The sequence below is a fragment of the Globicephala melas genome, chromosome 20 (genome assembly GCF_963455315.2).
Source record: "Globicephala melas chromosome 20, mGloMel1.2, whole genome shotgun sequence".
NCBI classification, from domain to species: domain Eukaryota; kingdom Metazoa; phylum Chordata; class Mammalia; order Artiodactyla; family Delphinidae; genus Globicephala; species Globicephala melas.
Genome location: NC_083333.1, coordinates 54,338,940 through 54,352,859, shown reverse-complemented (window position 1 = coordinate 54,352,859; position 13,920 = coordinate 54,338,940). Strand labels below are relative to the sequence as shown.

Sequence of the window (13,920 nt, the reverse complement as noted above, 5' to 3'; positions counted from 1 at the left end):
TGAATCTGCTAAAGATTTATTGGTAACTGAAAATAGATATACAGAGAGGAAAAATTAGAGTTCATTTACATTTTTAAGCTACATGAGATAAATTCAGGGCTGATACCATTATTACTGACATTAGGAGATTGTAAAAATGCTTGTGTTGCACTGAATATTGTATTTTGAGTGCTGAGGTAAATGAACCTGTAATCGAGGTTTGGAAACCTTTTTGTTATGTATAGATTTGTTGTACTTGGGAGTAGCATTGGAACACCAGTGTGCTTGTTTCTCGTTGTCAGTGTTTGTTAGGATCTTCTGTCAGAAGTCTAAGTCATAAAGAGAATATTAATTGTGTGTATCTCCTCGAAAAGCACAATGTGTGTTTCTTTTTGTTGCTTACAGCGATGACAAAGAATGATTTCCAGCCACCCAATTACTACGAGGTAATGGAGTTTGATCCCTTAGCTCCTGCTGTCACCACAGAGTAAGTAATTTACAAAATGATTATCTTTTTTGTCTTGGTTCCCTTTGGTAGCAGAGCTAACAGGGCTTGGTCATACATTTAACTTTGTTTAGGTCTTGGCAGAAATCAATGACCTTATTTAAAAATGACTTGTGAAGTTTTCTTGGAGGTTGTTGCTCTTAATGGTCTTGTTATTCTCAGCCTTGTGACTAAAAAATAAAAATGCTGGGGTTGCACATTAAGAAATAACCAGAACCATCGTGTGCATTAGTATATTCCTTGTAGATGCCTTGGAGGAAAGTCAGGTTCTCTCCAGCTTGAGAAGGGCACTATTCACTGATTAGTGACATAAGTACCACATGGATGGGGTATTTTAGTTGTTCTTTGACTAATGCCAAAAAAGACTTCTATAAGAACTTGTTTTTAATCTTCACTACCTATGACAAGAGTGTGCTTAAAATGGATTATTAGTGTAAAAATTACTTTTTAACTTGGAATCCTTAAAGCAGCATTATTTTGTGATTTCATATTGGTCAGTATATAAAAATATTTATGGAATGGTAGGCTCCTTAGAGCTTTAATATACTTTGACTAAAGGTTACCCCCAAAATTGTTTAAAATGATTAAAGCAGGTTTATGGAAATCACTGTTTAGAAACTAGCAGCCTGCAGGCTGTTATTTGCCTGCAGCTGTGTTTTGTTTGACCTGTGTGAATTTTAAATATGCATTTCAACACTAACTGCCAACAGTTAAAAAGTGGGATATTTCCAAAAATATCTGGACCTCTGGATTCTTTTCGATACAACAGCATTTTTACGTGTTAGCAATAGCTTGGGGCTGCGTAGTAGCTGCCTCTTTAAGATGAGACAGCTTCTGCAGTCCACCAGGCCCCACCTGGCCCACTGCATACCTTCATCTGACCTGCCTGGCATGTGTAGGCATTTGAGGTTTTGACCCTGGTTTAAACCCTCAATGTAGTGATCTATTTTGGAATGATTTATGAACGAATCTTAATAGGCTTAGGAATTCATTAAATATTTTTTCCTAACAAGATTATGAAACTTTCCTAGGTCATTCTGCTTGATAAAGTATCAATGAATATATTAGTGGTTTAAGGAATTAGAAACTGGTTAAACTGGGTATGCTGTCTGGAAACCGGATGTTTTTATCGGTTTCTCTAGGCAAATAGGAAGTGGAAAAGTATATTATTATATTTTAGTTAATTATGAGATTGTTGTAAGTAGATGTGGTGGTGCAATAGATATTAAAGGTAAGAGAGATAGTAAGAAGCTGGAATTCCCTACCACTACAATTCTTACTTTCAGGAGGGTAGGGTGTCTCAATTTCTTTGAACATTCAATGAAATCCAGGGAACTTCTGCCTAAGGAAAAGCACAAAATCTTGCAGAAAAGTTCTGGGATATTCACATCACTAGTTGTCCATGAACCCCAGGTTAAGAATTTCTACTCCAGGAGAACAGAGAGTATAGTATTTATGAATATACATATACATATACATACACATGATTCATCCATTTGACAAATGACTGAACACTGTCTATGTGCAAGGGGAATTGATTGCTGCCTAATTTATCGTGTTAAAACTCATGGAGGGTAAATCTAGTATGGATGCAGAAATTAAATCAGCAGGCAAACATGTATTTACAGTTTGTGTTAATGGTATGAAAGATATCGACTTGACAGTGTATAACAGAAAGAACTGATTTAAATGAGGGTAGAGAAAGCCTGAGAAGTGACGTTAAGGTTAAGACCTGCAGTTTTTAGTGTGACAAGTTTGGGAATCAGTGTTGCAGGCCCAGGTAACAACTTATACAAAGACCCTGTGGGGAGAGAGTTTGGCGCATTCAAGAAAATGGAAAAGCAAAGAGCAAAGAGAGCAACGGGGAACAACCTATTACCAGATGTGGAAATTGCAGTTTGGAAACAAAAAGGAGGGAGTACACAACTGTGGTAAACATTACTGAAGACAAACACTCAATAATGGACTAAGTAACAGGAAATCATTGGTGATTTTAGTAGAAGCATTTTGGTAAATCGATGGGGACAGAACCAAATTTCAGTGCATTAAAAAGTAAGAGATGAAGTAGACAGTAAGTGCACAGGTAACTTACATAGAAACTTAAACATGAAGGGATTGTGGAAAGTGGCCTGGGAGCTAGAGGATTACTGAGGTGATTAAGTAGACATGGGATAAAGGACTGTATTATTTTATAAAATGGGAGATGCTGGAACATCTGTGAATCCTAAGGGGTAGGATTTAGTAGAGAATGAGAGGCTGAAGATTTAGGAAGGGAGATACCTAAATGAGTGAGGTGTTTGAGAAGCCTAGGGGTAGACAGATAGGATCATAGAAGTAGATGATGGTGCAGATGAAAACAGAATTGAAGATTTGGTGATGGAAGCATGAGGAGGTTTCCATATCCAGACATTTAATTTACTAAAATGTGAGGTTTCTGACTGAGAGGAGGGGCATCAGAGATTTGAATAGAGTGAAGGAGGTTGAAATACTTTTGTGGAAAACGAGAGACAAAACTTATTAGAAAAACATTAAAATTTCTGGACCATGCTGGGGCTTCTTGAGGTTAGGGATCATGCCTTCAATGTGCTGTGATTTTTATGAGATTTTTTTTCCTTAGCCATGTGTTGTTATACTGTATATATTAATGTCATATTTCTAGGTATAGATATGTTCTATCTACAGACATATGTAAGACAAATATAAAGAATTGAACAAAGGCTGTCATAGAAAGGACTATATACAAAGCACAAAGATGACAGTTATATGCTAAAGGTAGCTCAGGAGTTTGGACTGTAATAACATACGTTAAATAAGCTAGAATATTAATTTTTAATGTTTTTTATAAAGCCAGGGAAAGCTGAACAATTTTTGCTTTTTTTTAAATCAGGAAGCAAACTGTCCAAATTTTGAGCCATATTTCTCATTAAATTACAAGTAAAATGGTTACATGAGATACATATTTATAAGATGTACGGGAATAGCAGCATTAGGATCTAAGAAAGTTATAATGTAAGCTTCAGGACAGAGACCTTTGTTTTTATTTACTGATATAGCCTGATTTCCTGAACACCTAAAATAGCACCAGATTTTTAGTTAAGTTGTTGGCAGCTAAAAGCCAAAATAGTACATTGAAACTGATATATAACCCTTTTGCCATTATGGCTTGTTTGTTTCAGAGCTATTTATGAAGACATTGATGTTCACCACCACAAAGGAGCTCAAAGTCACAGTGACCGTTGAGGTAAAGGCTTCAACTTACGCAACTTACATTCCACATGATTTCAGTGTAACTGTCACTTTCTACATTTATTATTTACATTTTGTAAGGGCCATCACAGTCTGACACTCTGATGAGTGAGATATTATTACACAAGTTCCTCTGAGTCACTCAAATTGTAATGAACTATTGTTCACTAATGAAATACATTCTTTGTGACCATGTTAGCTAAAAATTATAAATCTTGGGAATGCAGAAGTAGGTTTATGGTATAGAAATGTTAATGCTAACAAAAACCGATGATCAATAAAAACTTCTTAGCACTAGAATCAGATGTGTCTTTTATGTGCAGTTAATACCTGTTAGCTGGGACTGGTAGAAGCCATTCATTGTTAGTCTAGATTGGTCTGGATTCTATTGCTTTACTAATCATTCCATTTATTTACTAATAAATGCACACAGCCACCAGTAACCTATTAACCTTATTTATTCCCTCCACACCTTCCCCCATGGAAGTAGTACATTCCCACCTTTCCTCTACTAGACTGTGGCTCTCTAGTTACAAGGAATGGGGAAAGAGGAAAAGATGGAGATGGTTGACTCTTCTTTTTATTCCAGGTTGAAGTGGATGACCAGCTCACTAGCAGCATTATGGGTGCCAATTCTCCTAAAGGTAGACCCTGTCCAGCTTTGAGACCCAGAAGTTAAGACCTTCCAAAACGTCAAAGCCACAGTGGAACATTTCTCCTCTGCAGTAATGAGGTTTAAACAGAAGAGTAACAGTTCCAGAGTAACATTTATGGCTCCTGACAGCAGCTCAAGCTTTATCTCAAAAGAACTTGGTTGTAACATATATTCACTTAAAACTTAAGCAGAAGAAAAATTCTTGGTACTGAGGCCAACCAGATTAAGTGTAGCACCTTATGTTTCAGACCTTCCTACATTTAGAAATCATCACAAGAGCTCGGATAAGAGTAGATGAAGACTTTCATTACAAAATAATTGTTAACAGATGAAAGCATGAAATGTGAAAAACTATTATTATTCAGGAAGAATACTGAGTGCCTTCATTTAACTAAAGTTGAATTTAAAGTCAATTTGCACTTCTTTATAAATAATACTCTTGTTTAGGATTATGAATTGTAAAAGCCTTGATGATTGTAGTTTAATATTTCAGGTACCCTCAAGAGGTTACTGGATTCTACACTGTTTGCCTTTAAATATAATTCTTTATAACACTAAATGCTCCTTTTTTATTTCTTTTTGGAAAAAAGACTACTGGAAAACATTCAGAATAAATTGTACTTTGGTTTGTCATAAATTACTATTAAAACAGTTCAATACATCTTTTTTCAGAAGAACTCTGCTGTCAGTAAATCTTCACAATCCCACTTACATTTTAAAATTTGGAGACTTGGAACTATCACAAAAAATGCTACAAACCTACCGGATATACTTATGCATTTTATTTAAATTTCATGGTACTGAAATTTCAAAGTACTTGTTTAGTACTCTGAATGTAAAATAGCCCTAGATCCTAAAGGAAAAATACAGTCAAATTTGAAATCAGAATGTAATCTTTAGGCAAGCTGTTAGGGCTTAGTGATTCCTCTTCCATTTTGAGCTTTTAAAATAGTGACTGTTCATAATGAAAGTAGTAACCAACTATTCTAGAAATAATAATAAAAATTCATTGCTACAAGTATGAAGTGCTCATAATTTGAAAGGGGACCAGTGAATTAAGCTGAACCATCAAGTCCATGCCAACATATTTAAGAAACAAAGCAGTTTCTTCTAATACTACTTAAACTCTAAGTATGGTTTTGAACAGTTACACATTCTAAGTAGGGTAACTTAGTTGGGAAAAAAGAACCATAAGTATATAAAATGTAAAATAGAAGGCTTCACATTATTATAAATATTTCTCCTCTGAGAAGATACATGATTTTTCAAAAATCACAAATTTGAAGCAGGACTTAGTTCTGACTTCAATTATAGCCTGGAACCGGCAACTTATGCCCCTCCTTTGCTTCAAAAAAAGTATAAGAAAGAGTGATGAGATCAACATTCACCATTCTTGGATCTTCAGCAAATTCAGGATCAATGTAGAAAAATACCGGCATATCTACTTCCTCTTGTGGATTAAGCCTTTGTTCTTCAAAACAGAAGCACTAGAAGTTATAGAAAGGTATTCATTAATTAATATTTCTATTCTATTACCTATAATAGAAACTAATGCTTCATTTATTGGCTTTAATAAGCATTACTGTTAATTATAATCTTTAAATTCTGTAATAGAATAACAGCATCTTTTATCTCAGATTGAGTTTTCCTTTAAGGATTGAGAATCAGCAAATTCTTCTAATCTTAAAAAAGCAGATATCTATATGGTTTGACTCTCAACCTCTGCATAGCTATTATAAGCAATGAAAAATAAAGTTTGAAGTTTAGAAGAAATGAACTTTAAAAAATTAGTACCTACTAAACAGACACAAATAGATTTAGTATCAAACAATTTCATGTACCTTTATCACATTCTGTAATGTCTGCATTTAGTTATACCTGTATTTTATTGAAATACTGTCCAGCTTCAAATGGTACCACATTGTATGTAGAAATTCCAATTACTGGTTTGTCAGTAGGATTCTTAGCTTTATAAAACGCCAGTGCAGTCTCCCCTGGCACTACCTGTTTTAAGGAAAATATACATTATCCTTAAATCTCACATGGCTCCTTCTTTCCCTCCTAAATTAGTCATTATTATCATTTCAGACCATAATACCTCATTTAAACTAATGTTAAGGGTCAGCAAAATAAATTGTGAATACTACCCAAGAACATTTGATTTTCAAATGTTACTTGCATATGTCAGTGGAGAACCAATGTTCTCTTACGCATACTTAGATACGGATTGTCCTCTTGTATGTCTGAAGTCTTCAAGCAATAATCTGCAGATGAAGTTATTTAAAATGTATCCAACAAAGGAGGCAAGAAAATACAATGGAGAAAAGACAGCCTATTCAATAAGTGGTGCTGGGAAAACAGGACAGCTACATGTAAAACAATGAAATTAGAACACTACCTAACACCATACACAAAAATAAACTTAAAATGGATTAAAGCCCTAAATGTAAGGCCAGACACTATAAAACTCTTAGAGGGAAACATAGGCAGAACACTCTATGATGTATAAATCACAGCAAGATCCTTTTTGATCCACCTCCTAGAGAAATGGAAATAAAAACAAAAATAAACAAATGGGACCTAATGAAACTTAAAAGCTTTTGCACAGCAAAGGAAAACATAAACAAGATGAAAAGACAACCCTCAGAATGGGAGAAAATATTTGCAAATGAAGCAACTGACAAAGGATTAAGCTCCAAAATACACAAGCAGCTCATGCAGCTCAATATCAAAAAAACAAACAACCCAATCCAAAAATGGGCAGAAGACCTAAATAGACATTTCTCCAAAGAAGACATACAGATTGCCAACAAACACATGAAAGAATGCTCAACATCACTAATCATTAGAGAAATGCAAATCAAAACCACAATGAGATATCATCTCACACCAGTCAGAATGGCCATCATCAAAAAATCTAGAAACAATAAATGCTGGAGAGGGTGTGGAGAAAAGGGAACCCTCCTGCACTGCTGGTAGGAATGTAAATTGATATAGCCACTATGGAGAACAGTATGGAGGTTCCTTAAAAAACTAAAAATAGAACTACCATATGACCCAGCAATCCCACTACTGGGCATATACCCTGAGAAAACCATAATTCAAAAAGAGTTGTGGGGCTTCCCTGGTGGCGCAGTGGTTGAGAGTCTGCCTGCCGATGCAGGGGACACAGGTTCGTACCCCGGTCCGGGAGGATCCCACATGCCGCGGAGCAGCTGGGCCCGTGAGCCATGGCTGCTGAGCCTGTGTGTCTGGAGCCTGTGCTCCGCAACGGGAGAGGCCACAGCAGTGAGAGGCCCGCGTACCGCAAAAAAGAGTCATGAGCCACAATGTTCATTGCAACACTATTTACAATAGCCAGGACATGGAAGCAACCTAAGTGTCCATCGACAGATGAATGGATAAAGAAGATGTGGCACATATATACAATGGAATATTGCTCCATAAAAAAAAACAAAATTGAGTTATTTGTAGGTAGGTGTATGGACCTAGAGTCTGTCATACAGAGTGAAGTAAGTCAGAAAGAGAAAACCAAATACCGTATGCTAACATATATAGAATGTAAAAAAAAAAAAAAAAAGGTTCTGAAGAACCTAGAGGCAGGACAGGAATAAAGACACAGACATAGAGAATGGACTTAGGGACACGGGGAGGGGGAAGGGTAAGCTGGGACGAAATGAGAGAGTAGCACTGACATATATACACTGCCAAATATAAAATAGACAGCTAGTGGGAAGCTGCTGCATAGCACAGGGAGATCAGCTCCATGCTTTGTCATGACCTAGAGGGGTGGGATAGGGAGGCTCAAAACGGAGGGGATATATATATATATATACATATAGCTGATTCACGTTGTTGTACAGCAGAAACTAACACAACATTGTAAAGCAATTATACTTCAATAAAGATGTAAGAAAATAAAATGTGTCCAAGAACAAGCCAAGCCTAACTTCTTAACACTTATCCCTGAATATTATATAATTGACTAAAGATTCTTTTTATAAAAGGTTACCAACCTTAAACTTAGTTTACAACCAGAGTAAATTAAATGTAAACCAGAGTAAAACTAACTGAATAGAACTTTTATTTAACCAAAAAGCACTAATAGTTTTTTTTTCTTGAGAGAAAATAACGGATAAAATAAATTGCAAGGCTTTAAAGAAGTCAACGTAAAATGAGACATAAATAAAAAAAAAAAAAGAAATCACCGTCCAAAGGATGCTCTGTCGCATGTACCAATTTAGCAACTAACACCACTGTATACTACTGTGTGATTGCAACTAATATTCAGAACCATAATCTAGGGCTTCCCTGGTGGCGCAGTGGTTAAGAATCCGCCTGCCAATGCAGGGGACATGGGTTCAAGCTCTGGTTCGGGAAGATCCCACATGCTGCGGAGCAACTAAGCCAGCGTGCCACAACTACTGAAGCCTGCGCGCCTAGAGCCCATGCTCCGCAACGAGAGAAGCCACCACAATGAGAAGCCCGCGCACTGCAATGAAGAGTAGCCCCCGCTCGCCACAATTAGAGAAAGCCCGCATGCAGCAACAAAGACCCAACGCAGCCAAAAATAAATTAATTAATTAAAAAAAAAAAAACCAGAAAGAACCATAACCTATAACACCCTCAAATCACTGAAGAGATTCAATGAAGCTTACTAACCTGGGGAAGCACTAATATTAATAGGGTTTTCCAATAAGAGTTACAATTAAGCTTTTCTGGCTATTCAGTTCATGAGATAATTTCAGTTAAATCCTCTAATCACAATTTTAGGAAACTTTTAAGGTGTATAATCTTTCTGAAATAGAACATGACTATTTAGCATGATTACTTCAAAGATCCTCAAATTTTTTTTTTAAGGGACAGGGATACTTCTGATGTAAATCAGTAAACTACTTTCCATTGTAACCAATGATTTTCAACATTTTTCTTGTATCATCTATACCTGAGGTAAAGTCAACTATAAAGGATGACAGCTGCTCCTACCGTCAAGATTAGTGACCAGAAAACTTCTTAGTGAATTCTTAATACGATTCAAATAAAAACATGACATTTTCCATAGTTCCAAACTGACTTTTATTATAATGCCATGTAACTTAAAAGTATATCCTGTTACATTAGGTCAGAATATAGGGCACTGTCAAAAAGTAGTCTGCAGGAATAAAAGGATTACAGTAATGGAATCTGTCAGTATTTTGAAATTAAGTTTAGATGAATGTTTCCTAAATTATGAACCAGTAAGCGATGAAAGAAAGGATTTTTACATTGAAAAAAGCAATCTTTTAAAAACTGCTTTAATCACTTACATATATTTCTGTTTGCTGAGGTCTAAAGTTCCACTGGAGACTTGCATGCACATCTGCATTAAAGGTGACTTTAATGATGCGATCCTTAACAGGTACCATGTTTTCAATCTGGTCTGATGCATGACCTGCTACTGCCGATCCTCCAAGTCCAGTAGTCTAGGAAAAGACAACAAGGTACAATATAATATGCTAAACAACAATACAGTAGTTTTAAGTGCTGATGACCTATTTATTGGATGAAACAAAATTTTAAAAACTATTTAACTTTAATAATCCAGTAGCAGCAAGGTTTATATACTATCACTGGCCGTTTCCTATGAATGTGCCAATGGTTTGACCACTTTTTGGGTGTCAAGGGCCTATACTGGTTAAAGTCATATTATTCAGTAATCACTTGGTTATATGGCATGGTCAAAAATGAATCATTTGAAAGAGAGCGGACTCTCCACTGATAATAGAGCTCAGAATTTTTAGCTGAACTTTTCATTAAACATATATCCCCTTATTGTTAATATTTCATATCAACTATTATTATTAGAAATAAAATTTACCCACAACACTGTCATTTCAATAAACTATTTAAATAATTCCATTTTTCCACATCCCTGTCTGGTCCTTTTTCATATCATAACTTTTAGAACACAGATTAGTGTGTAGCTTCACTTCTATAGTCTGCTTTCCTCAAGCATCATAAGTATTTTTCCATGTTGGTAAATATTTTTCTGTATTTTTTTGTATAGTACAGCTTTTATATATATATATTACCAGTTAATCAGAGAACCTGATCTCTTTGGCCACTGAATCAACTAGTCATAAGGCATCAAGATAATCTGTGATACTTCTTGTCTATCTTCATTGCCATTAATTATTTCCTTATCAGAGAAGCTTAAAAAAAATTATTCTTTTGATGCTTGAGGTTGCCAGAATTCTGGTCTCCGGATAATTAACCTGTTACTATACTAGGAAAAAAATACCAAACTTGAGGCTAGGGAAGACTCCCAGCAAAATATAGTATTACCATCTTAGCTTGTTACACAAGTCAAGCAGCTTCACTCAGCTGCCATGCAATATAAAGTTACATTATAACCCTACAAGATACATCAGAGGGCAAGCCTTTATTTACTCTTGCTTAATAAACAAGTATATACTTCTCTTCAAGAGGGCTAAGTTTTAAGATGTTTTCCTGAAGAACCTGAGTCACTTAAATAAAGATTCCTGAATATTTTCTTTCTGACAGGCTGTCTTTGAATACAGATTCTTCAAATTAGTAAATGTGATGCTTTGAGAAATTAAACAATAGAAAAAGGCACTGAAAAGAAAATGTCCTGCGCTCCAGTTTAGTTCTGTCACTAGCTCTAAAAACTCACTAAATCTTACTTTCTTTGGGCTACACTTTCCATACTCATAAAATGAGCTCAGTGTATGAAGTGGTTTATATGATCCCTAATTTTTTGGCTCTAAAGTTTCATGGTTCCAAAAATAAAAGAGGTGCTCTTTTGGAAACGTCACTACTAAACATCCAACTATGATTTAAGTTTAGGATTACAAATTACAATTGTTTTTACTTTCCTGCCCTGCACTTTCACCCAGGTGCATGAAATATTGTCATTCACTTCAGTTTGGAGCAGGGTTTCTCAATCTTGGAACTAATGACATTTTGGAGAGGATAATTCTTTGGGGTTTTTTTTCGTTTTTTTGGTGGGGGTGGGGGAATGGATCTGCCCTCTGCAGTGTTGGATGTTTAGCAGCATCCCTTAGCCTCTACCCACTAGATACCAGTAGCACCCTCCCCCCCTCACTTCCCAGGTTGTGACAACCTAAAATGTCTTCAGACATTGTTAAATATTGCCTGAAGAATAAAATCAACACCCACCTTCCCCTGCCTACTCACCGGTGGTTTGGGGTGATCTACACTTGCTGTTTTAGATTCAGGTCTGCTTACGACTTAATCAACTGGTAGTTCTGGGATTCATGCTTGGTCCAGGCTGGCCTCTGATGAAAATTAATTCACATTCTACACTCATCCTCCAGAAATCAAGCTACTGCACTTTCCTACATAGATGCTGATATTAAGAGACTGAAAAGTCCTTCAGATTTCTGCTGTTTCAGCCATTATCGAAAATAAAGGCAAAAGTTAATCTTCATAAGGACAGGAGAAGTAAGCCAGGCATTAACAATAGTGGCAGGAAAGAGCAACTAACCAGTGATTCCCCAACTCTTCTGAGCATTGCAATCTTTAAAAAATTACTACTTCCTGACTCCCACTCCAAGACCTTCTGATTTAATCGGTTAGGGATGTGACCTGGGTGTCAGGATTTTGAAAAGCTCTCCAGGTGATTCCGATGTACAACAAAGTTTGGGAACCACTATCACTCACGCACTGAATGAACCCAATGTATAGCTCTCATTTATGTTTTTAAAACATAAATTCCTGACCCCTACCCACGTCTCCTAATCAGGATCTCTGGGGTACAGGAGCCCTGACATGTTTGTTTAAGAAGCCCCATGGGTGATCCTAATGCCCAGATAAAGCAGCAAACTACTGCCTAAGAACTTAGCAGAATATATATGAAATAGGTGAACTCTGCCTTTGCCCGCGGTTCTCAACCGTTAGCCTGCATCAAAATCTGCTAGGGAACTTATTAAATACAGACTGCTGGGCCCTGCCCCCAGAGTTTCTGATTCAACAGTTCTGCAGTCGGACTCAACAATCTGCGCTCAAGTTCCCCTCCCAGGTAATGATGCTGCTGCGAGTCCTGGGGTCTGCACTTTGAGAACCATTGCACTAGAGTTTCTTATCTAAAAAGGAGCCCTGTGTAAGGACATTACAGTTACATATTAACAAGGGGGAAAAGCCTCGAAGTCCTAATTCATGCTAGTTTGTATACATAAAAAGCTACTCCCAGTTTAACTACAAGTAGCAAGCACACTCCCATTTCCAGGGTTAACCTTTGCACAGAAACCATGGTTTCTGTGGTTCAAAGAATTGATGTATGACCATAAATTACATTTTAAAAGCGGGACCGTGTGTGAACAGCAGGAGAGTAAGGCAGATCGCTGGATACCGTAATACAGGTTGCACACCTTGCCGGTGGTGTAGCTGAGATCGGGAAATTTCACTAGGCAGAGGAGTATAGGCACGATCACTATAAGAATTCGGGTTCTACCGGTAGCCTTGTCACCTTCTTAGTGACCCTGGGCAAGTAAGTCACTTTCTAAGGCCTGTTTTCTTAGAAAGCGATTTTCTTTGGTAGATAATCTCGGACATCCCTCCAACACGACACCGTGGAGCATCGCTGTCTAGGGAACTGCCCGCACCCCCGCCCCTCCAGACGGCCCGCCCAACGGGCAGCGCAAGCCCTACCTGGCAGTAGAGCCGGTAAAGGGGCACGGCGGCGTAGGACGCCCCCAGCATGCCCACGGCCGCCGCGGCCACATACGTGAGGACGGTCTTGTTCCGCCGCCGCCAATCCTCCTCCTGTGCGCGCGTGAAGGGGTTAGTGCTCTTTGGCCGCCGCGGTGGCTGCACAGCCAAGCTCGGGCGCCTCCATGTCCCGAGCCGTCTCAGCTCCCTCTCAGCACCCCGTGTCCCGCTCCTCCCCGACCTGAGACAAGACTCTACCCTCTCCGCAGCCCTGGTCGGGTTTCCAGGGTGGTTCCAGGGCCACCCACAGAAAGGCACGCGAGTCCATCGCGTAACCCAGAGCCCTCCCATGGCACCCGGAAAGAACGCCCGCCTGTCAGAGGCCAGAGGCCAGATCTCGCGAGGCCTGCTCTGTCTCGCGATCTCTGGGTTGAGCCAGCCGCTGCCTTGGCTACGGGGCTCCTCAGGTGGCGGCGTCTGTAGTGGGGCTACGGAGGCCGGGTTGCCGGGTAAGTTCGCGTTTTGCTTCTTGACTGTTCCTCCCACTTTGCTTCCCTCCAGTCGCTATTTAAGTTACTTTTAGGAAAACGACTTGCGTTCTTCCGCGTGCTAGCCATCATCACGTGGGTTTGTGTCCCCGATCTTCCTAACCTCCAGCAGCCTTTGTCTAGACCCGGCGGAACCCAGCGGCCGCTGTCACGCGCGGTCCTTTGACTGGGGTACTGTGGCCGTCGATCCGCTATTACTGCCCTGAACTCCGGCTCGAGGATCACCTCTCCCAGGAAGTCTTCCAGTTTTAACCACAGCCCACTCAAACACTTGAACATATACATTTTCCCAGCCCCTGGGAATCGGCTTCTGCTGC

At 38.4% G+C, this 13,920-nt stretch overlaps 3 protein-coding genes across 6 annotated transcripts in view; 2 read left to right on the top strand and 1 right to left on the bottom strand.

Moving 5' to 3' along the window:
• The window catches only part of TOM1L1 (target of myb1 like 1 membrane trafficking protein), a 52,567-nt gene extending 47,482 nt beyond the window's left edge, over positions 1-5,085 (top strand). The window contains exons 14-16 of one of the 2 annotated variants that reach the window (XM_030881612.2): positions 385-466; positions 3,661-3,725; positions 4,320-5,085. In XM_030881612.2, the coding sequence (XP_030737472.2) occupies positions 385-466; positions 3,661-3,724 (146 nt within the window). In that variant the 3' untranslated portion in view covers position 3,725; positions 4,320-5,085. Of the gene's footprint in view, positions 1-384; positions 467-3,660; positions 3,726-4,319 lie in introns of those variants that run through there. The other variant, XR_009560367.2, reaches the window with a different exon arrangement.
• Positions 1-13,431, bottom strand: COX11 (cytochrome c oxidase copper chaperone COX11). The gene is made up of 4 exons (XM_030881613.2): positions 13,056-13,431; positions 9,692-9,847; positions 6,264-6,389; positions 1-5,872 (listed from the first exon to the last, which is right to left on the bottom strand). The coding sequence occupies exons 1-4, from the start codon at positions 13,404-13,406 to the stop codon at positions 5,690-5,692; spliced, it is 816 nt and encodes a 271-aa protein (XP_030737473.1). The 5' UTR covers positions 13,407-13,431; the 3' UTR covers positions 1-5,689.
• Positions 13,432-13,478: 47 nt separating this feature from the next.
• STXBP4 (syntaxin binding protein 4) overlaps positions 13,479-13,920 on the top strand; it is a 182,774-nt gene continuing 182,332 nt past the window's right edge. For 2 of the 3 annotated variants that reach the window (XM_030881607.2, XM_060291047.1), the window contains exon 1: positions 13,490-13,564. The gene's annotated coding sequence lies outside the window, so the exon portion shown is untranslated. Of the gene's footprint in view, positions 13,565-13,920 lie in introns of all 3 variants that reach the window. The other variant, XM_030881608.2, reaches the window with a different exon arrangement.

Coding starts and splice junctions, on each gene's coding strand:
- COX11 (XM_030881613.2), bottom strand. CDS start 13,406: ATGGGAGGGCTCTGGGTTACGCGATGGACTCGCGTGCCTTTCTGTGGG. Junction 9,848..13,055: donor TTTACCGGCTCTACTGCCAG/GTAGGGCTTGCG, acceptor GTCTTTTCCTAG/ACTACTGGACTTGGAGGATC. Junction 6,390..9,691: donor CTCAGCAAACAGAAATATAT/GTAAGTGATTAA, acceptor TCCTTAAAACAG/GTAGTGCCAGGGGAGACTGC.